The 22,401-nt window shown below is 41.6% G+C and overlaps 1 protein-coding gene across 7 annotated transcripts in view; it reads left to right on the top strand.

Annotated features, from left to right (window-relative positions):
* Positions 1-22,401, top strand: part of HECW2 (HECT, C2 and WW domain containing E3 ubiquitin protein ligase 2) — a 1,325,610-nt gene that overhangs the window by 1,085,412 nt on the left and 217,797 nt on the right. For all 7 annotated transcript variants that reach the window (XM_063934135.1, XM_063934134.1, XM_063934138.1 and 4 more), the window contains one exon: positions 14,151-14,247. In XM_063934135.1, coding sequence (XP_063790205.1) covers positions 14,151-14,247 — 97 coding nt within the window. The remainder of the gene's footprint in view (positions 1-14,150; positions 14,248-22,401) is intronic.

Raw genomic sequence — 22,401 nt, forward strand, 5'->3', positions numbered from 1 at the left:
TTATCCGAGCTAGTCAGGAACCTCCTAAAACCAGGACAAGTGTCAGTGCATCAGTGCACGAGAGTCCTGGGAAAAATGGTGGCTTCTTACGAAGCGATTCCATTCGGAAGATTCCATGCAAGAACTTTTCAGTGGGATCTGCTGGACAAATGGTCCGGATCGCATCTTCAGATGCATCAGCGGATAACCCTATCTCCAAGGACAAGGGTATCTCTCCTGTGGTGGTTACAGAAGGCTCATCTTCTAGAGGGCCGCAGATTCGGCATTCAGGATTGGATGCTGGTAACCACGGATGCCAGCCTGAGAGGCTGGGGAGCAGTCACACAGGGAAGAAATTTCCAGGGCTTGTGGTCAAGCATGGAAACGTCTCTTCACATAAATATCCTGGAGCTAAGGGCCATTTACAATGCCCTAAGTCAAGCAAGGCCTCTGCTTCAGGGTCAACCGGTATTGATCCAGTCGGACAACATCACGGCGGTCGCCCACGTAAACAGACAGGGCGGCACAAGAAGCAGGAGGGCAATGGCAGAAGCTGCAAGGATTCTCCGCTGGGCGGAAAATCATGTGATAGCACTGTCAGCAGTGTTCATTCCGGGAGTGGACAACTGGGAAGCAGACTTCCTCAGCAGACACGACCTCCACCCGGGGGAGTGGGGTCTTCATCCAGAAGTCTTCCATGTGATTGTAAACCGTTGGGAAAAACCAAAGGTGGACATGATGGCGTCCCGTCTCAACAAGAAACTGGACAGATATTGCGCCAGGTCAAGGGACCCTCAGGCAATAGCGGTGGACGCTCTGGTAACTCCGTGGGTGTTCCAGTCGGTATATGTGTTCCCTCCTCTTCCTCTCATACCAAAAGTACTGAGAATCATAAGAAGGAGAGGAGTAAGAACGATACTCGTGGCTCCGGATTGGTCAAGAAGAACTTGGTACCCGGAGCTGCAAGAGATGCTCACGGAGGACCCGTGGCCTCTACCTCTAAGGAAGGACCTGCTCCAGCAGGGACCTTGTCTGTTCCAAGACTTACCGCGGCTGCGTTTGACGGCATGGCGGTTGAACGCCGGATCCTGAAGGAAAAGGGCATTCCAGATGAAGTCATCCCTACCCTGATCAAGGCCAGGAAGGATGTAACTGCAAAACATTATCATCGCATTTGGCGAAAATATGTTGCGTGGTGTGAGGCCAAGAAGGCCCCTACGGAGGAATTTCAACTGGGTCGTTTCCTACATTTCCTGCAAGCAGGATTGTCTATGGGCCTAAAATTAGGATCCATTAAGGTTCAAATTTCGGCCCTGTCGATCTTCTTCCAGAAAGAACTGGCTTCAGTGCCTGAAGTTCAGACGTTTGTCAAAGGGGTACTGCATATACAGCCTCCTTTTGTGCCTCCAGTGGCACCTTGGGATCTCAATGTAGTTTTAGGGTTCCTAAAATCACATTGGTTTGAACCACTTGCCACAGTGGATTTGAAATATCTCACATGGAAAGTGGTAATGCTGTTGGCCCTGGCTTCAGCCAGGCGCGTATCAGAATTGGCGGCTTTATCCTATAAAAGCCCTTACCTGATATTTCATTCGGATAGGGCGGAATTGAGGACTCGTCCTCAATTTCTCCCTAAGGTGGTTTCAGCGTTTCACATGAATCAACCTATTGTGGTACCTGTGGCTACTAGGGACTTGGAGGACTCCAAGTTGCTGGACGTAGTCAGGGCCCTGAAAATATATGTTTCCAGGACGGCTGGAGTCAGGAAATCTGACTCGCTGTTTATACTGTATGCACCCAACAAGCTGGGTGCTCCTGCTTCTAAGCAGACGATTGCTCGTTGGATTTGTAGTACAATTCAACTTGCACATTCTGTGGCAGGCCTGCCACAGCCAAAATCTGTAAAAGCCCATTCCACAAGGAAGGTGGGCTCATCTTGGGCGGCTGCCCGAGGGGTCTCGGCTTTACAACTTTGCCGAGCAGCTACTTGGTCAGGGGCAAACACGTTTGCTAAATTTTACAAATTTGATACCCTGGCTGAGGAGGACCTGGAGTTCTCTCATTCGGTGCTGCAGAGTCATCCGCACTCTCCCGCCCGTTTGGGAGCTTTGGTATAATCCCCATGGTCCTTACGGAGTTCCCAGCATCCACTAGGACGTCAGAGAAAATAAGAATTTACTTACCGATAATTCTATTTCTCATAGTCCGTAGTGGATGCTGGGCGCCCATCCCAAGTGCGGATTGTCTGCAATACTTGTATATAGTTATTGTTACAAACAAATCGGGTTGTTTATTGTTGCAAGCCATCTTTTCAGAGGCTCCTACGGTTATCATACTGTTAACTGGGTTCAGATCACGAGTTGTACGGTGTGATTGGTGTGGCTGGTATGAGTCTTACCCGGGATTCAAGATCCTTCCTTATTATGTACGCTCGTCCGGGCACAGTATCTTAACTGAGGCTTGGAGGAGGGTCATAGGGGGAGGAGCCAGTGCACACCAGCTAGTCTAAAGCTTTTACTTTTTGTGCCCAGTCTCCTGCGGAGCCGCTATTCCCCATGGTCCTTACGGAGTTCCCAGCATCCACTACGGACTATGAGAAATAGAATTATCGGTAAGTAAATTCTTATTTTTTGTCCACTGGACTGCTATCACAAGAAACAACCTCTTCAAACTACTGCTGAGTGTTGGAGAGGTAGAAAATGTAGAGTTTAATGTGGTGTATGGAGCAAAGGGAGCACAAGAAGTCAATTTAACTGGCCCTGGAGGTGTACCAGTGAAAGGGAGTAGATTTGCTCCAAATCGAAGGGGACCGAGCTTGTGTCATCATTTATGGGGAGTGTCGTCTTTGATGGGGAGTGATATAAGCCTTATGAAGAGTGCATATATAAACTTCTTGAAGGTAGCTAGATTGCAAAGCTTTTAATGAAAAAGACTGAAGACAGGTAATATCATCCAGCTTTGTTATAGATGGAATATCTGATGTCCATTTATCTAACAATAATGTCCATTACGGATGGTTTTTATAATATACTTTCATAAGTATAAAAAATACAAATATTTCACTTTATATTGTTTAGTAATAGGAGTAGAGCTGATGAACGGTCTAGGGACCTTTATAGTAGTTAAATAGTGTCTCATTTGAAAATACATAAACCTGTGTGTGTGAGGTAATAAGAATTGGTTGGAAAGATCTGAAAAGGTGGAAATAGATCCACTTGGGTTAAAGTCCTTATTGGAGGAGTATAACCCTTTAGATTCCCATAGGTTAAATAAAGAGTTCGTCAATAATGGGGGAAAAGAGGGGTTACCCCAGAGAGGGATAAATTGAGATATATAAGGATTTCTATCGCAACTTCTATTGATATGGATCCAAGTAGCATATGTATCCTTGAATAGAATGTGAGTTTTAACCGCTGTGGGAATTTTAGATAATTTAGTCTGAATTAAAGCTTCAGGAGCAAATAGGGGGGGAAAAAGCTTGTTCTAAGGAAGGATCAGTATATTCAATATCCAGTCACTTATATATCTAAAAAAGACTGCTGAAGAATAAGCCATTAAATCAGGACATCCCAATCCTCCCTCTGATCTAGGAGTTTTAAGTTTGGCCTTAGCAATCCTTGGTCATTTATTCTGCCAAATAAATGTTGAAAACAAGGCATTTAACCTAGCAATGTCTGATTTCTGTAGAGCAGGAGGTAACATCTGCATGCAGTAAAACATTTTTGGGAAAATAATTGACTTGATCTACCTAGAGTCTACCTAGCAATGGAACTGGTAGGTCTCTCCAGGATTCCAATTTAGTAGCTATTTTCGTTGTACTAAGTGAAAAATTTAACGAATAAAGGTGGTCATTCCGAGTTGTTCGCTCGCTAGCTGCTTTTAGCAGCATTGCAAACGCTAGGCCGCCGCCCTCTGGGAGTGTATCTTAGCTTAGCAGAATAGCGAACGAAAGATTAGCAGAATTGCTACTAAAAATTTTCAAGCAATTTCTGAGTAGCTCCAGACCTACTCCTAGATTGCGATCAGCTCAGTCCGTTTAGTTCCTGGTTTGACGTCACAAACATGCCCTGCGTTCGGTCAGCCACTACCCCGTTTCTCCAGACACTACTGCGTTTTTGACTGACGCCTGCATTTTTTAGCATACTTCCGGAAAACGCTCAGTTACCACCCAGAAACGCCCCTTTTCTGTCAATCACTCACCGATCAGCAGTGCCTCTGAAAAGCGCTGCACGAACAACAGCAAAACTGCTAAGTTTTTAGTTAAATAACTAAGCGCATGTGCGCTGCGTACCATGCACATGCGCATTTAGCAACAAATTGCAGCATAGCGAAAATCGGCAACGAGCGAACAACTCGGAATGACCACCAAAGTTGGGACAAATTAGAGCATATCTGAATGCCAAGATATGAGAAATGAGTAGGGGCGAGGGTAAGCGGGGTATTAAGAGATCTTAAAAAGTCTGGAGTAGCGTTCCCCAACAATAGTATTTCAGATTTCGATAAATTAACTTTATACCAGTGGAGTAAAGCTGGTAAAGAATGAAGTGGATTGGAAAGAAAGATAAGAGTATCATCAGCAAACAATGCAATTTTAATTCCTCAGAATTAATATTAATCCCTTGGATAAGAGGAAAACTGCGTATAGCAACAGTAAGAGGTTCAATAGCAAAAGCGAAAAGGAGGGGAGATGGGGGGCATCCCTGACGGGTGCCTCTATTTAATGTAAAAGGAGATGAAAGAAGATCATTACAGGCTATATATGATTTAGGAAAAGAGTATAAAGTACAAAGTATTTGTATAAAATGGGATGGAAAGCCAACATTTTTTAAAGTTTGGAAAATTTGGGGCCATAATACTAAATCAAAAGCTTTTTCCTGCGTCTAGTGTGAGTACCATATTAGAAGAAGAATCAGAAGAAAAAGAAGAAACATGTTGTATAGCTGCTAACACTCTCCTCACATTTACCACAGAATGTCTTCCAGAAATAAATCCGGTTTGGTCTGTATGAATTAAAATGGGCAAAGTAGGCTTTAATCTCTCAGCTAATATTTTCGTAAATATTTTATAATCAATATTTAGCAGAGAGATTGGCCTATACGATCCTGGTAGAGCAAGATTACGCCCAGGTTTAGGTATTACCTCAATATTAGCATCTGAAAAATGTAGTGGGAGGGTGCCTTGGGCTACTGTATTATAAAATGAAAACAGTCCGCTAACGTTTTTTCAATTTGTGGACCCAGAGCCGGCCTTAGGCATAGGCAAACTAGGCAAATGCCTAGGGCATTTGGTATGCTTAGGGGCACCAGCAGCTTCTGCTGATTAAAATGATATGCAGCATGCCTATATTCTGTGTGTGACTGCGGCTGTATCTGCATACGAAATGCTACGTTGCAGTGTATTCCTGGAAATCACTGTAATGTAGCATTTCGTATGCAGATACAGCCATAGTTGCACACAGAATATAGGCATGCTGCATATCATTTTAATCAGCAGAAGCTGCTTGTGCATCCTAGCCACATAGAAATGCAAATAATATGATGCATTTCCATAAACAAAAGGCACCCGACGTTAGCAGAGCTGCCAGCTGACTCAAGCCAGGAATCTCCTGCAGAACTAGCGGCGGTGCTAGGGGGCACCAGTCAAAATCTTGCCTAGGGCATCATATTGGTTAGGGCCGGCTCTGTGTGGACCCAATAGTTTATAAAACTCATTCGAGAATCCGTCAGGGCCTGGAGCTTTGGCCAATTTCAATTGTCTAATAGCCCAAGAGACTTCTGAAGGGGTTTATTAATTGTTGTGCTAGTGGTTCAGAAAGTTGAGGTGATGGTAAAGAATCCCAATAAGAATAAGTAGGAAAATAATGAGAGTAGGAAGAAGAATTAGAATCTCGAATGGACTCTTTCGGGATTAACTGGGAAAGAGTAAAGATTTTCCTAAAATGTTTTCATAATATTTACAATTTGCGCACCAGAGTCCGTCATTGAACCATCTGGTTGCAAAAGAGGATGTACAACCATTTGTGATTGAGAACCCCGTAATAAGTTAGTTAGAAGCCTTACAATTTTGTTTCCAAATTTATAAAATTTAGAATGAACGTTGAAAAGATATTTGTCTTTATTTAATTGAAGGAACTCATTAAAATGTAATTTAGCATCTTGATAAGCAGATTTATTTTCAGATGAAGGACATCATTTCAATAATTGAAAGGCTTCAGATAACTTATTTTGTAATTCAAGATAATTGTGCTTATGCTGTTTTTTACTTTTTGAAACAAACGCAATCAGTTCTCCTGGAATCAACGCCTTTGCTGCTTGCCAGAAAATAGGAGGGTTAGAGATCGCAAAGTCAGCATTCAAAATACAATAATTATTCCATACTGTGAGGAGTTTGTCGCGTAAGCCTTGAGACTGGGACAAATGGGAAGGGAATCTCCACATAGGTTTGGCATCACCAGACTTTCTAAAATCCAAAACAATATTAATCATAGCATGATCTGATAACACTGGAGGGTCAATGGTGGCTGAAACAATTTTTTGGAAAAAAGATTCAGCTATTAAAATATAGTCTATTCTAGACCAAGTATCATGTGTTGGTGACAAACAGGTGAAATCCCTTTCTGTGGGATTAAGAGCTCTCCAAGTATCTACAAAGTTTAGAGAGTTAATAAGAAATGGCACACCTATTTTCGGGAGAGGGGATATTCGTTTAGGAGTAGGGGATCTATCTAAAAATTGTGAGGATACTAAATTAAGATCTCTGCAAATTATTAAAGTGGATGGAACATAAAAATTTAATTTTGCCAATAATTCAATAAAGATCGACTTTTTATATTGAGTAGGGGCATATACATTACAAATAGTAAAAGACCTGCCACAGTTATACACACAATCAAGTATCTGCCATGAGGATCCACACAAATAGAAGTCACATGAGCATTCAAAACTTTCTTTGCTAATACCGCCACACCACATGATTTAGTATTTAAAGAAGCAGAACCCAGTAGGGTCCAGTTCATAATTTGAAGTTTTTTCACTTCTGCCTGCAGTAAGTGTGTTTCCTGTAGGCAGATGACATCAGTGTTTTGTTTGTTAAGATACGTCAACAGTGTTCTACGCTTAGAACGGAGTATGAATACCCCTTATATTAAGTGAGCCTATTTTAATAGACATTTATAAAGAAAAATTGAGAATGAGCAAATACGGTTACACAAAGGGGGCGACCCGGCACCGGTCTAAAAATAGTTTTTGATTACAGAAAAACCAAATTTGGACAATTTTCAAGTAAAATCTTTAATATAATGTCCAGTTTGGGGGTGCGCCCAGAGCCAGTGACATATGCATAAACAAAAGGGAGAAAGAAGAAGGCTCTTGTGTGGGCGCACTCATTAATGGTAGTTAAATAACTAGAATGAATAACACTAGGTTGATTAGTCAGCAGATAAAACAAAATTTATTTGGAAATATTAAGAATATAATTGCCCCTGGTTGAGGAGATGTGAATGATCCCAGATAAAAATGTTCTGGTCCTGCCTCAGGAAATGAGATGGAGAGGGGTAGAGACACTGCAAGTCATAAACCCTTTCTCACCCGGCCAGTACAGATGATCTGTATTAATGAGATCAATTAAGTCAATTGATTTTAGATTCTGTCATAATCCTAATGAAGAAATAACAGCTATTATGGCAATAAGTAATAATAGAAACAAATCAAAGGATATACCAGGGTAAAGAAAGAAAAGGATAGGAACAAATGGTGATGCTGCTGTTGGAGTCACATACCACACATCATATGCAATGATTGATGTTCTACAACACTGAGTATTCCCTGTGAGTCTCCACCTCAGGTACTAACTCAGCCCACACTGTTTCGCTTCCAAGATCGGACGAGATCGGGCATTAGCAGTGTGGTTTGATAGTAGAAGGATTTGGTCAGACGTCCAATGAGAGTGCACCTATATAGGGGGGGATAATTAGCTGGGTCTTATAGATACAGTGTGGATCTGCTTTTTGTGTTAGGCAGGAGACATCAAGTCCCACACTGGTGGTATTGTGTCCCTGGATCACAAATGAGAGTCCACGAAAAAGGAAGATATATAGATTTATGAAAAAAAACGAAGATATATAGATTTATGAAAAAAACCCTAGAAAGGATAATGGAGATCAATTAGGCTGTAGTTATTAGGAACGGGTGATAAAAATTACCCGTCCGTATAGATACAAATGGATAAAGAAACACGGATCAAGAAATTTTTTTTATATATATGTGTACATTGGTACTGGTGTAAGGAACAGAAAATATGTCAAAGATAATTGTAGATACAAATAAATAGTACTGGTATATGCAATGAAATAATCACTAGTGACATGGGTGTCATTAGAAACACTTTGTGTGAATTGGAGCTGTTATAATCATTAGGATATAGGGAAATAGACATGAAATTCTCATATAACCCATGCAGCAATATGACAACAGGATCTGCAGGAGGAAAGTCAAAGAAGAATGCAGTATTTCTTTCCTATAAAATGCAGTTTTTAATCCTGATGCAATAAACTAAGATGCATAAGCCTGGAAAAAGGCATAAATGAAGCTGCACGGATATAGATACAATTTCTATGACAGCTGGGCAAAAATTAGCCCAGAATGGCAGGATGGAATGATCTGACCTGAGGCTAGGAGTGAATCACTTGCAGTTGGACAAAACAGGACCCATTGGAATGGAAAACATGTTTCACCCCTGTGGGGCTTGCTCACTTCCTGTGTGTATATGAGAATTTCATGTCTATTTCCCTATATCCTAATGATTATAACAGCTCCAATTCACACAAAGTGTTTCTAATGACACCCATGTCACTAGTGATTATTTCATTGCATATACCAGTACTATTTATTTGTATCTACAATTATCTTTGACATATTTTCTGTACCTTACACCAGTACCAATGTACACATATATATAAAAAAAATTTCTTGATCCGTGTTTCTTTATCCATTTGTATCTATACGGACGGGTAATTTTTATCACCCGTTCCTAATAACTACAGCCTAATTGATCTCCATTATCCTTTCTAGGTTTTTTTTCATAAATCTATATATCTTCGTTTTTTTTCATAAATCTATATATCTTCCTTTTTCGTGGACTCTCATTTGTGATCCAGGGACACAATACCACCGGTGTGGGACTTGATGTCTCCTGCCTAACACAAAAAGCAGATCCACACTGTATCTATAAGACCCAGCTAATTATCCCCCCCTATATAGGTGCACTCTCATTGGACGTCTGACCAAATCCTTCTACTATCAAACCACACTGCTAATGCCCGATCTCGTCCGATCTTGGAAGCGAAACAGTGTGGGCTGAGTTAGTACCTGAGGTGGAGACTCACAGGGAATACTCAGTGTTGTAGAACATCAATCATTGCATATGATGTGTGGTATGTGACTCCAACAGCAGCATCACCATTTGTTCCTATCCTTTTCTTTCTTTACCCTGGTATATCCTTTGATTTGTTTCTATTATTACTTATTGCCATAATAGCTGTTATTTCTTCATTAGGATTATGACAGAATCTAAAATCAATTGACTTAATTGATCTCATTAATACAGATCATCTGTACTGGCCGGGTGAGAAAGGGTTTATGACTTGCAGTGTCTCTACCCCTCTCCATCTCATTTCCTGAGGCAGGACCAGAACATTTTTATCTGGGATCATTCACATCTCCTCAACCAGGGGCAATTATATTCTTAATATTTCCAAATAAATTTTGTTTTATCTGCTGACTAATCAACCTAGTGTTATTCATTCTAGTTATTTAACTACCATTAATGAGTGCGCCCACACAAGAGACTTCTTCTTTCTCCCTTTTGTTTATTAATGAGCAAATACGGACTGCCAGATAAAGGAAGAGGAGAGAGGTAGGGAAAGACATGAGGGTGAGGGAAGACAAAAGACAATAAACAAAAACATAGAAGCAGTAATATTTCGAACAGGGACTTCCAGAAACAGCCTTGTATCCGTATCACCAGGATAACAAACATCAGGGAAAATGTCAAAACACTGAAAAATAAAAAACCGGCAGGACTCCATAACCCTTGCCACTTACACATGGAGTATTTAAAGAAAATAATAAAAACTAATAGCCATATTTGGCTATGGATAGAGACAAAAAAATAAAAAATAAGAATAATATTCTGCCTTAAATTGGAAAATATGACATCAACATAATATCATTAGTATATCATCAGAAACGACCATATGTCAAAGTTAGAAAAAAGATTTATAAATATTCATGGATGGCATATTGTACTTAAAAAAAAAATAGGGAATAAGACAAATAGCAATCTATATCAGGATGGATAACATATGCATAGATCAGAAAAGAAGCGATCTCACACAGTCGGAGAGTCTGTGATGTCTTCAGACTCAGTCCCTTCAGTCTCCACATTTATATATGCTGTAGCATCTGCAGCGTTGGTAAAGTCAACAAAGCCAAATTCTGTGAAGATCCTAAGCCTGGCGGAGAACATCATATAGAACTTATGGTTTGCTTGTACTAATGCAGTGCATACTGATGAAAAAGAGCGTCGGGCTCTGGAAAGTTCTACTGAAAAGTCTTGAAACAAATGAAGGGTATGACCTTCCCATTTAATAGGATTAGTTTTCTGAGATGCAGTACATATAATTTGCTTATGCAAAAAATTCAGCGTTTTAAATATGACCACTCTTGGTTTCTGTCGTGATGAAAGTTTCAGCTCACCAATTCTGTGGACTCTTTCTAGCACAATATCTACATAGTAACATAGTAACATAGTATCTGAGGTTGAAAAAAGACAATTGTCCATCGAGTTCAACCTATTTGTGGTCTCCTATGCATGATGATTTGACTAAAATTTCTGACTGATGCTGCTGTCAGCCGTTGTATTTTATCCCTATTTATAGTAACTATAATGCATGACTATGCACCATACCCCTGGATATCCTTATCCATTAGGAATTTATCTAACCCATTCTTAAAGGTGTTGACAGATTCCGCCATTACAACTCCCTCGGGCAGGGAATTCCAAACACGTATTGTCCTTACCGTGGAAAAGCCTTTACGCCGTATTGTGCGGAATCTCCTCTCCTCTAACCTGAGCGAGTGTCCACGAGTCCTCTGTGTTGATCTAACCAAAAACATCTGCGCAAGCTGATTCAATATGGAGCAGTTTAGGAAGCATATTACGAACAAAATGCTCCAATTGATACCCTTTAATTGGCTCAGACAGCCCAGTAAACCGCAGATTATTGCGACATGTCCTATTTTCAATATTATCTAATTTCTCAGATAGACATTTGTTATCAAGTTTTAAAGCATGCACTGATTTCTGTAAAGTGTGGATGTTATCCATATTTTCTCCTATGGGTGTTTCAGCTTCTGATAAATGGTCAGATAGACGGTTAATTTGAGCAGTAATATCAACAACAGTTTTCTGAAGTAGCAGCGCCATAGTGGTCTGCATAGCCATTACTAGTTCCTCATATGAGAAAGAGGAGATACCTTTACGGTCAAGACTACTGATAGAATCACCTTCAGTATCCGAGATCAGCTTTTTCGCCGCTGGCGTCCCCTGGGCGTTGTCTGGACGCGGCGCCATGTTATGGTCTCCCCAGCGCTTCTCCTGGCGCTGTTGTTGTGGAGCGGGAGACTGTTTAGCGGGAACCGGGGCTCCAAGGAACTTGTCCATCCCAGCGACTGGACGTCAAGGTGACCGAGAGCGGTGTCTGCATGAGGCTGACAGGTTTAATGCAGGGTGGGGTGCGGAGCTACAGGGAGAAGCTGCTCACTCTCATATGCCGGAACCAGATTCCCTAACAGCCTTGCTAGCAGAACGAATAAACTGAGATATAGTACTACAAGAATGAACTAAATCTCCTTATAACTGTAGAGATTACAACTAAGGAACACATTTGGATCTAAAGCAGACTTTTACTAACTCCCTATACTACGATATACTGTATATGTATATATGCATATGTGCCACCTCTCTAGAAGTTAACCATATAACCAGTAGCGGATCTTGCCACGGGCAAGCAGGACTTTTGCCCAAGGCGCCGCCTTCCGGAGGGCGCCGGCGCCATCCGGAGGGCGCCGCACCATGGCAAGATCCGCCACTGTGCCCCTCGCAGTGCCCGGGAGCCCCCCGCTGTGGCCCCCCCCGCTGGTCCCCCGCCGTGAAGGGAACCAGATGCTACGCGTCTAGTTTCCCTTCGTGGAGAGGGCCTTTGCTGTGCGGTGCGCGCTGACGTCATCGCGCACCGCACAGCATTGTGGCACAGATGCTAGGGGTCATAATTGACCTCTAGTGTCTATGCATTCGATGAGAGGAGCGGCACTGGCGGAGGTCTGGAATCAGGAGCGGGGATGTAAGTATACTTTTTTTTTTCTTTTCTGCGGCGCTACAAATGGGGGCGTAACTGACCACACCCCCGTATTAAGCCACGCCCCTAACAGGGTTTTGTTTTGTTTTGTTTTTTGTGTGTTTTTTTGCCCGGGGCGCCACAAGGGCAAGAACCAGCCCTGCATATAACTACTGTTACTTGGATCCTGAATACAACTACCTCACATAAACAAAAGAAAACTTGCAACAAACTACAGGATTTGGTTAAGTGCACCACAGTAGCATGGCCATGCATACAGACTAGCGAAAACGTGTTATTTGGTTTGATATCAGTAATTATATTATAAGGTTAGTGTTATGCCTTGTATGCTGATAGCTTATAAATGCCAAGTATAACCATTTATGTTGCAGCCAGAAGAAGTGACACAGAGCAATAAATGTGTTTCTTTTCATTGGTGTGCACATTTGTTAAAATAAGTTGTCAACTTTCGGGTGTACTTACTGTCAAAATAATAGGTAACAAAATATACTAGCAGGGGCTATTCTCATGTCCACTCCAATATACTACAGACATTTTTAAGGCGTAGGTGGAGGCACATAAATATTAGTTACCCCTAGGGGGGGAAGAAGGGGTTACAACAGTTCACATAATTTTACCCAAAGTACTGTATATAGGTATATAGGTTTTGCAGATGTATCCACAGAGTCAGGGTAGCAGTGGAGTTCTGTGAGCATATCCCTAGTGCATTGCGGGTATGCAGTAGGTATAAGTACTTTAGTGGAAAAGTTCAAAAACATGTCTTAATTTTGAAGATCTAGCTATTGACATGCATAAAAGCATTTATTGCCCCTTATTTTTATGATATTATATTCACTGAACAGAAAATATATACATGCTCTATTTATATGTCAAGTAGCAGCATGCATTGACAGAGTGCAGACCAAAATGGAGAGCTTTGAACATAGGGGGTAATTCTAAGTTGATCGCAGCAGGAAATTTTTTAGCAGTTGGGCAAAACCATGTGCACTGCAGGGGGGGCAGATATAACATTTGCAGAGAGAGTTAGATTTGGGTGGGTTATTTTGTTTCTGTGCAGGGTAAATACTGGCTGCTTTATTTTTACACTGCAATTTAGATTGCAGATTGAACACACCACACCCAAATCTAACTCTCTCTGCACATGTTAAATCTGCCTCCCCTGCAGTGCACATGGGGGGGTAATTCCAAGTTGATCGCAGCAGGAAATCTTTTAGCAGTTGGGCAAAACCATGTGCACTGCAGGGGGGGCAGATATAACATGTGCAGAGAGAGAGAGATTTGGGTGTGGTGAGTTCAATCTGCAATCTAAATTGCAGTGTAAAAATAAAGCAGCCAGTATTTACCCTGCACAGAAACAAAATAACCCACCCAAATCTAACTCTCTCTGCAAATGTTATATCTGCCTCCCCTGCAGTGCACATGGTTTTGCCCAACTGCTAAAAAATTTCCTACTGCGATCAACTTGGAATTACCCCCTTGTCTGAGTTTTGCTTGTTTCGTTATAAACTACCTAAAGATTCTGCTTGCCATTGCTGGGTGTGTAAATAAAACATGCATACTATCATTGGAATCAATCCATGATACTTTGTGCACCTATTGATAAAGAAAATATTTTACTTCACTAAATAATTTTAATATATTTAGTATATTTTTTTAATAAATTATAAAATTGGCATAAAATTTTATTTCCCAAATTATTATTTTTTATTTCTGATAATATTAAATTCACTTACCCTACCTTTATGGATTGTTTCAGGTTACAATGAAAAAATTGTTGCATTCTTGCGTCAACCAAACATTTTTGAAATTCTTCAGGAGCGTCAGCATGAGCTCTGCAGGAATCATTCTCTCAGGTAGGTGTAAATTGCTGCAAATCTCGGTAATACAGCGGTACTTACTGTATGTATAGTGGTTATTTGTTGGGAGTTCTGCACTGTAGTGGGTGGGGCCTTGATGATGCAAATCATTCCGCCATGCCATGCATTTACCCCACTGATATTCCTGTTCGGCACTCTTCTGGAGGGGAGGTTGGAAATGTTTAGTATTAGTTCATGTGATTCATATATAAAAGGTTTGCCCTAAAACTACAAAATGTGCTATGTACAGATGTAGCCATGCTCATCTTACTGCAATGCGTCATGCTGCACGGCGTGCCAGGCTGCGACTTTCACATCCAAAAATCACTTCATTTATTCCTTAAGGAATGAATGAATAGTCGCAGCCTGACACGTCATGCAGCAAAATTGTGTTGCAGCATGCTACATTGCAGCAAAGATGAGCATGGCTACATCTATACTATAGTGTATGTGAGAAGTACATGACATTTCTTAACTCACAGCCTGCCCCACAGCCTACTGAAATATAATTGTCTCTCAAGGAATAACTGCAGGGAGGTGCAGCATGAACATGGTTACATTCCAGCCTTCTCTATGTGTCTGGGAGAATATTGCGTGGCGTGCATGGAGCAGGGCTTTTTTTACAAATTATAGTTTAAACTGTTCTTGTATTCAGCAACAGGCAGTGACAAAACAAGCACTCAGAGAAACAGAGTGACACTATGGAAAGCAGGAGATATTGGGAGTGAGCTGTGCGGCTTTATTATACTGCATTATACTACCAAAAGGAAACTGATTACAGAGTATAGTTATATATAATAAAAGGTGAAAACGTCACTGCAAAGTCCAGCCTATTACCACAGATATTTTTCTTGTAATATACTAACTTTACTCTCAGCTACACCTTTATTTTTTTAAATCAAGTGTATTTTATTGTTTTTTGGTAATAAGCAGAAATAAGAACAAAAAACAATTACTTTAAAGAACAAAAAAAAATGCATATGCATTTCCTGTGGTACAGCAGTAAACACAGACAGTGATAAAGTTGTATGGAAGAAATAATGCAGCACAGAGCCCACAGTTAATAGAGCAGACGACAAAACCAAGGAATATTCAATGTCAAATAGATATTTTGGGAATAGTGCAAATCGTATATAGGGGGTCATTCCGAGTTGATCGCTAGCTGCTTTCATTCGCTATGCAGCGATCAGGCAAAAAAAGGCACTTCTGCGCATGCGGCACAATGCGCACGCGCATAATACTATTACAACGAACAATGTAGTTTCACACAAGGTCTAGCGAAGCTTTTCAGTCGCACTGCTGGCCGCAGAGTGATTGACAGGAAGAGGGCGTTTCTGGGTGTCAACTGACCGTTTTCAGGGAGTGTTCGAAAAAACGCAGGCGTGCCAGGAAAAACGCAGGCGTGGCTGGGTGAACGCAGGGCGTGTTCATGATGTCAAAACAGGAACTGAACAGTCTGAAATGATCACAAGCGCTGAGTAGGTCTGAAGCTACTCTGAAGCTGCACAAAATTATTTTGAAGCCGCTCTGCGATCCTTTCGTTCTCACTTCAGCTAAGCTAAAATACACTCCCAGTGGGAGGCGGCATAGCGTTTGCACGGCTGCTAAAAACTGCTAGTGAGCGATCAACTCGGAATGACTCCCATAATCCAAACAGTAAAGTGAATAGCCCTGTATAGCAGTGGCGTGCGGTGAGGTGAGGCAGAGCCTTTCATGTCATACTGAAGTGTAAACCAGAGTTTTGACTGTATAAAGTATATGAAAAATACAAAGAATACAGTATACTAGAAATATCTTCTTTGTATTATTGTAATCATTTTTATAGTCAAAACTCTGGAGTAAAAAGTCTATGGCATGGGAGGCAGGGGATGCGGTCAATTTTCCTACAATCAAAATCCCAACGGTCAAAATACCGACAGCCATTGACCAATGGTCAAAATACCGACAAGGTCAGAATACCGACATTACAAATGTCGACACGGTCAAAATACTGACATTGAAAATGTCGACAGGTCAAAAAATCGACATTAGTTTATCCTGATTTTTTCATTGAAACCGACTTGTTCATACTTTACCATCCCAATGGACATGAAGGGGGAATATAATAGTGCCTGAAGCATGGCGACCGCACTTATATGGTGTCCATGTCGACCTATGTCGACATACATAGCATTTTTTTTAAAGCACGTGTCTAATTTTTGACCTGTCGGTATTTTTGACTGCGTCAGTATTTTAAATGTTGGTATTTTGACCATGTCGGTAGTTTGACCATCAGTCAATTGTTCGTATATGCAAATAGGTTACCCAAGGGTGCTCGGGCACTCTAGGTATGGGGTGCTGCACCAAGCAGCGGCCTCTAGGAAGGGGAAGTCACTTCCACAATAGATTATCAAAAAAGCAAGGTTGAGAATGTGCTATAGTTGATCAATGTGACAACAGTAGTGATGTATCTAATAATAACACAATTTATTTATGAAAAATTAATATATGCTTCTATTTTAAAAGTAAATACACCATATAAATGCATGCATCAATAATTAAAAATTAAAAATGTATGATTCATACAAAAGATAATTTTGGGTTACCCAAACAGCAAGTAATTTGGAGAGGATTTAGTGTTAGGGAGTCCGTTCCAAAGTTGTTCCCCTGTAATTATGAAGTCCAGCATGAACAAAGTCTTGGAGGTAAGCAGTGTCCAATTGGATGACAAATTACCATTAGATTACCGGGATTTTTGATGGTGAGCTCCTCATGCAATATGGTAGGTACAACTTCTTGGTTCAGCTTGCTATTTGAAAGTCCTCCGAGTATAAGTTGGTGGTCTGGACAAAGTAGGGGATGGTCCGGTCCTCCGCTGTTAGATTCCTGGCGTGGGTCTCGTGGAGGAGGCCTGAATGAGGCTGTCGAATTGAATACCATAATATAATGAATAATAACTAGATGGAGCCCACCCCTTTCTTTCCTTCTGTCAATTGATAAAATATAAAAAACTAAAATTTAATTATGAATTACCGACATAAATCAACCCTTGGTATAACGCTACTAATTTATGGTACTGTTTTTACTTTATGAATTTTTAACACAAACCTCCTACTGATATACAGATATATAGATATATCTATATCTAAATTGATACTTGGTTACTTTTTTTTTATATTCCGTTGGTAATGATTCCCCCTATTCAGCTCCATAAATATAAGAAACTAATGGGGTGACTAACATATATCCAATATATATTTATATGTTCTCTTAAAAGGTACTTTTAGGTACCACAATTGTCATTAAGGTAATTGAACTTATCCACTCCGAGCTGTACTGTTTTTTTTTGTTTCTGGTTCTATGGAATTTATAAATTCCGCTTATTATATCGGTTCTATATATATATATATATATATATATATATATATATATATCACTCCAGTAAAATGTTCAATACAATACAGCAATGTTATAATTAATCTAATTATTCTATTTAAGTCATTGAGCCGTTTTGCGGTCACGTGACCCTTATTTATATGTAGAATGAGCCTAACACACAATCCCATGGTCATGTGGTCGGATGCGACCACGTGACCTGGGATTTGTTGGTGAGGGCGGAAGTGGCGCGTTCAGGGCCACCCGCAGATGACTTCCCACACATGGGCGGCTGCCGCCGGAGGGCGAAAGTACCTCCTACGGTGACCGATCAGAGATCACTTCCTCCATACAGGCAGGCGCCGCCGGAGCTCCGGTCTCGTGGCGCAGTAATGGTCATGTGATCGGGACTCCGATGACGCGATATAGGAGTGAAATACTTTGTTACTTTTAACTATGCCCCTAACCAATAATGATTGAATGGAGCTGTGTCTCCATAACAACAAATCTAATGATTGGCTGCTAATTATACTCATGCTTCCTGTTTACCTTTGCTGCTAAGCTAAGCACAATATTAAAATTAATGAATCACAATAAAAACTGAATTATCTCTACACTTAGCCCATTCTGTGAGAAGTAGGTCTGTCTTCTATGTATTTTTGTTATATTTATATGCATATTTCTCAGTAATTATGTAACAATGCCACCAGGTGCTAATTAGCCACCATATTGAAACCCCACATATCCAAACCATTGATACCTTTGAAAAAGCTGCCAGTTGATTGCAGCGAAACGCGTCATGGGTACAGGGACCCACGCCAGGAATCTAACAGCGAAGGACCGGACCATCCCCTACTTTGTCCAGACCACCAACTTATACTCGGAGGACTTTCAAATAGCAAGCTGAACCAAGGAGTTGTACCTACCTACCTATTGCATGAGGAGCTCACCATCAAAAATCCCGGAGCATACCATCCTCTAAAGGTAATTTGTCATCCAATTGGACACTGCTTACCTCCAAGACTTTGTTCATGCTGGACTTTATAATTACAGGGGAACAACTTTGGAACGGACTCCCTAACACTAAATCCTCTCCAAATTCCTGGCTGTTTGGGTAACCCAAAACTATCTTTCGTATGAATCATACATTTTTAATTAGTGATGCATGCATTTTTATGGTGTATTTACTCTTAAAATTGAAGCATTTATTAATTTTTCATAAATAAATTGTGTTATTATTTGATACATCACTACTGTTGTCACATTGATCAAATATAGCGCAGCCTCAACCTTGCTTTTTTGATGATCAGTCAATTGTTGTCTGTATTTTGACCGTCGGGATTTTTAGGTAAATCATACTGATCACGGAGGCAGTGCCTATCTTTTCTGCACATTTCTGATCAAAACTCAGCAAATTTCCAGCAATATATACTGCTGCACCTGTGTATGATGCCAACATGAACCATTGGGCTCATATATTGTGTGTAAATCTGGCTCTGGTACTAGTCAGTGCCTCCTCAGACATTCACCTCACCGCATGTCCCTGCAGTGTATAGCAATAGTAATAAAATCAATATATAAGTAGACATGGAGGCAAGTAAGCATGTGTCCGAGGCAAGAGAATAGTGCTTAAATCATAGATAACACAATATAGAATTAAACAGAGGGATCAAGAAAATATTGTGAATTCTTCCCCAGACCTTATCATATTTCCCTGAACATTTACGTTTGGCATACATAAAACACTCATGAGAAATGGTGGTGTTGACCAATGCTAACCATGCTGCCGGAAAGGGTTGGTCATGACCCAACCAAGTGCGAGCTATACAGACACGGGGCAGAGTAAGAAGATTATTAACATATGGGGGGTATCCTATTACCCACGGTAAAACATTAAGCGTGAAAAACTAAAGTTTCTCGCGATTTTTCCCGATTTTTTTCACCGATTTTTTTACAGGCTGTCCTATTTGATCGCCTGTAAAAAAAAAAATGCCCTGTCTCCCGAAAACACACAGGTTCAGTGAAGCCTGTGTATTTTCTTGAGAAACAGCCTGCCATGGCGCCACAGCCTGGGACTTGAAGCTGACACTCGGCACGGTGATCCCCGGCGGAGAAGCCGGGGCAGCGCCGTGACCCACATCCCCCCTATCTCCCGCCCCCAGCAGTGGTCACATGATGGGGGAGTGGCCATGTGACCGCGGGGAGCCAGACGAGCAGCGCAGCACCGGGAGCTGTCAGCAGCTGACACCTGGGGCAGCTACAGGAAACCTCTTGCTAACCACCGCTCATGCTGGCTTATTGGGGCTAATAGGATAACACCCGGTGGGACAATTAACCCCAGTAAATTACCGGCGCTATTTGGATATTCCCCATAATTGAAAATAGGCAGGGAGAGAGTCTTCCAACTCTAATCCAAATGTACATATACGAGGATTCATAAGGGGGATTTGAATACCAGTGTTGCAGATACTTGTCACCACTTCCTCTCAAAAGGTGTATACCCGCGGGCCCACAGCCAGAGCAGATGCCAGAAACCAGCAGCACGAGCAGAGCACTTAGGGCAGGTATCAGATGCTGATCCTCCAATTTGAAACAATCTACTTGAGGTTCAATAGATCCTTTGTAAAATATATAGGGGGTAATTCAGACCTGATCACTGCTGTGCTGTGTTTTCGCACAGTGGGCGATCAGATTTGAACTGCACATGCGTATGCATCGCAATGCGCCGGCGCATTTGACGACTGCACCGGGCATCGGTGCATAGCATGGGATGGTGCAAAAAAAGCGATTGCACAGGCATGACAGGAAGAGGCCGTTTGTGGGTGGCAACTGACAGTTTTACAGGAGTGTCCGGAGAAACGCAGGAGGGACCAGGCGTTTTCAGGGAGGGTGTCTGACGTCAGCTCCGGCCCCAATCACCAGGATCACTACGCAGCGGCAGAGTAAGTCCTGGGCTGAGCAGAGACTGCTACAAATGCGAATGCACACTTGCACAGAGCTAATAACCTCCCCCTGTAGGTGGTGACTACCTGAATGCAGGGCTGCAAAAAACGTACCCTACTGATCAAGTCTGAAATACCCCCATAGTTGGATCTGCTGGAATCTGGCATAAGCCATAGAAGCCTTTGGGGTGCTGAGAACATGGTCCCAATCTTCATCTTCAGGAGTTGAGCTACTGTATATCTTTATTTAGTCATGATTGAATGTGTCACTTTGTGCTCGAATGTTTTATCTTATTTATTTATTTATTTATTATTTATTAAGTGCACCTGGAAGCTTTAAAACTTCTCATTGAAAGCACAGAATCATACTTGCACCTACTTAGTACCCATAAAAATATCAGTCTGTTTGTGGAGAGAATAATGCTGTGTTCAGTCCAAGTATGAAGAATGGGAGTATAGTGCCATGGGGCGTGCCATTGCTGCATCCCTTCTGCAACGTAATGAAGCTACTTATGTCATTATGCTGCTTGGGTAGGACCATGAAGATCCAGTTCATAGCCAAATCACATTATTATCATTATTAATACTCCCTGGGCCCACCTGTTTCACTAGAGCTGTGGAAGGGTCGTCTTTCAGAAGAACCCAGGAGAATGCTCCCAATTTCTAAAATTCCGGGAAAATAGAAAAATATGCTTATCACATCTGATATCACAGTTCCACAAATTTCTGATACTACATTGTAATCTTCAATTTCCTGCCTTGTTCCATCATTTTAAAAGCAAAAGCTGGGACTTGTGACTTGCCATTTTTTCAGTCCACTATGGCCACCCTCTGCTGCCCTTTGTGGGCCACATACGTATTATAAAAAAACTATTGGAACATTGGGCCTAATTCTGAGTTGATCGCAGCAACAAATTTGTTAGCAGTTGGGCAAAACCATGGGGGTAATTCCAAGTTGATCGCAGCAGGAAATTTTTTAGCAGTTGGGCAAAACCATGTGCACTGCAGGGGGGGGGGGGGCAGATATAACATGTGCAGAGAGAGATAGATTTGGGTGTGGTGAGTTCAATCTGCAATCTGCAATCTAAATTGCAGTGTAAAAATAAAGCAGCCAGTATTTACCCTGCATGGAAAGAAAATAACCCACCCAAATCTAACTCTCTCTGCACATGTTATATCTGCCCCCCCTGCAGTGCACATGGTTTTGCCCAACTGCTAAAAAATTTCCTGCTGCGATCAACTTGGAATTACCACCCCCCCCCATGTGCACTGCAGGGGGGACAGATATAACATGTGCAGAGAGAGTTAGATTTTGGTGGGGTGTATTCAAACTGAAATCTAAATTGCAGTGTAAAAATAAAGCAGCCAGTATTTACCCTGCACAGAAACGAAATAACCCACCCAAATCTAACTCTCTCTGCACATGTTATATCTACCCCTCCTGCAGTGCACATGGTTTTGCCCAATTGCTAACAAACTTGCTGCTGCGATCAACTCAGGATTACCCCCATTGTCATATTATTTCTGATAATTGAGGGGGATCATGTTGAGTTGGACACATAGGTGTAAATAAACTAAGGTTGAAAATAGCACATAAAATAGTGTATTTATGCCCATGTGCTGCATCAGCGGCATCTCCAAAACCATCCAACACTGCATATATGTGCCAGGCTTTGGTCAGTTACTTACACCCAAATACTCCTAGCCAGAAAACCTAACCTATCATCTCCCTTCTCACGCAGGCCCGGCGTTACCCGCTCAACAAAGGGATGCAGAGCAGGTAGGCACCATACTGGAGAGGCGCTCTCCCTGCTCTGCATCCCTGCTGCTTCGCCTGGCCTCCCTGCTGCTGCCA

Source organism: Pseudophryne corroboree, chromosome 7 (assembly GCF_028390025.1).
Source record: "Pseudophryne corroboree isolate aPseCor3 chromosome 7, aPseCor3.hap2, whole genome shotgun sequence".
NCBI lineage: Eukaryota > Metazoa > Chordata > Amphibia > Anura > Myobatrachidae > Pseudophryne > Pseudophryne corroboree.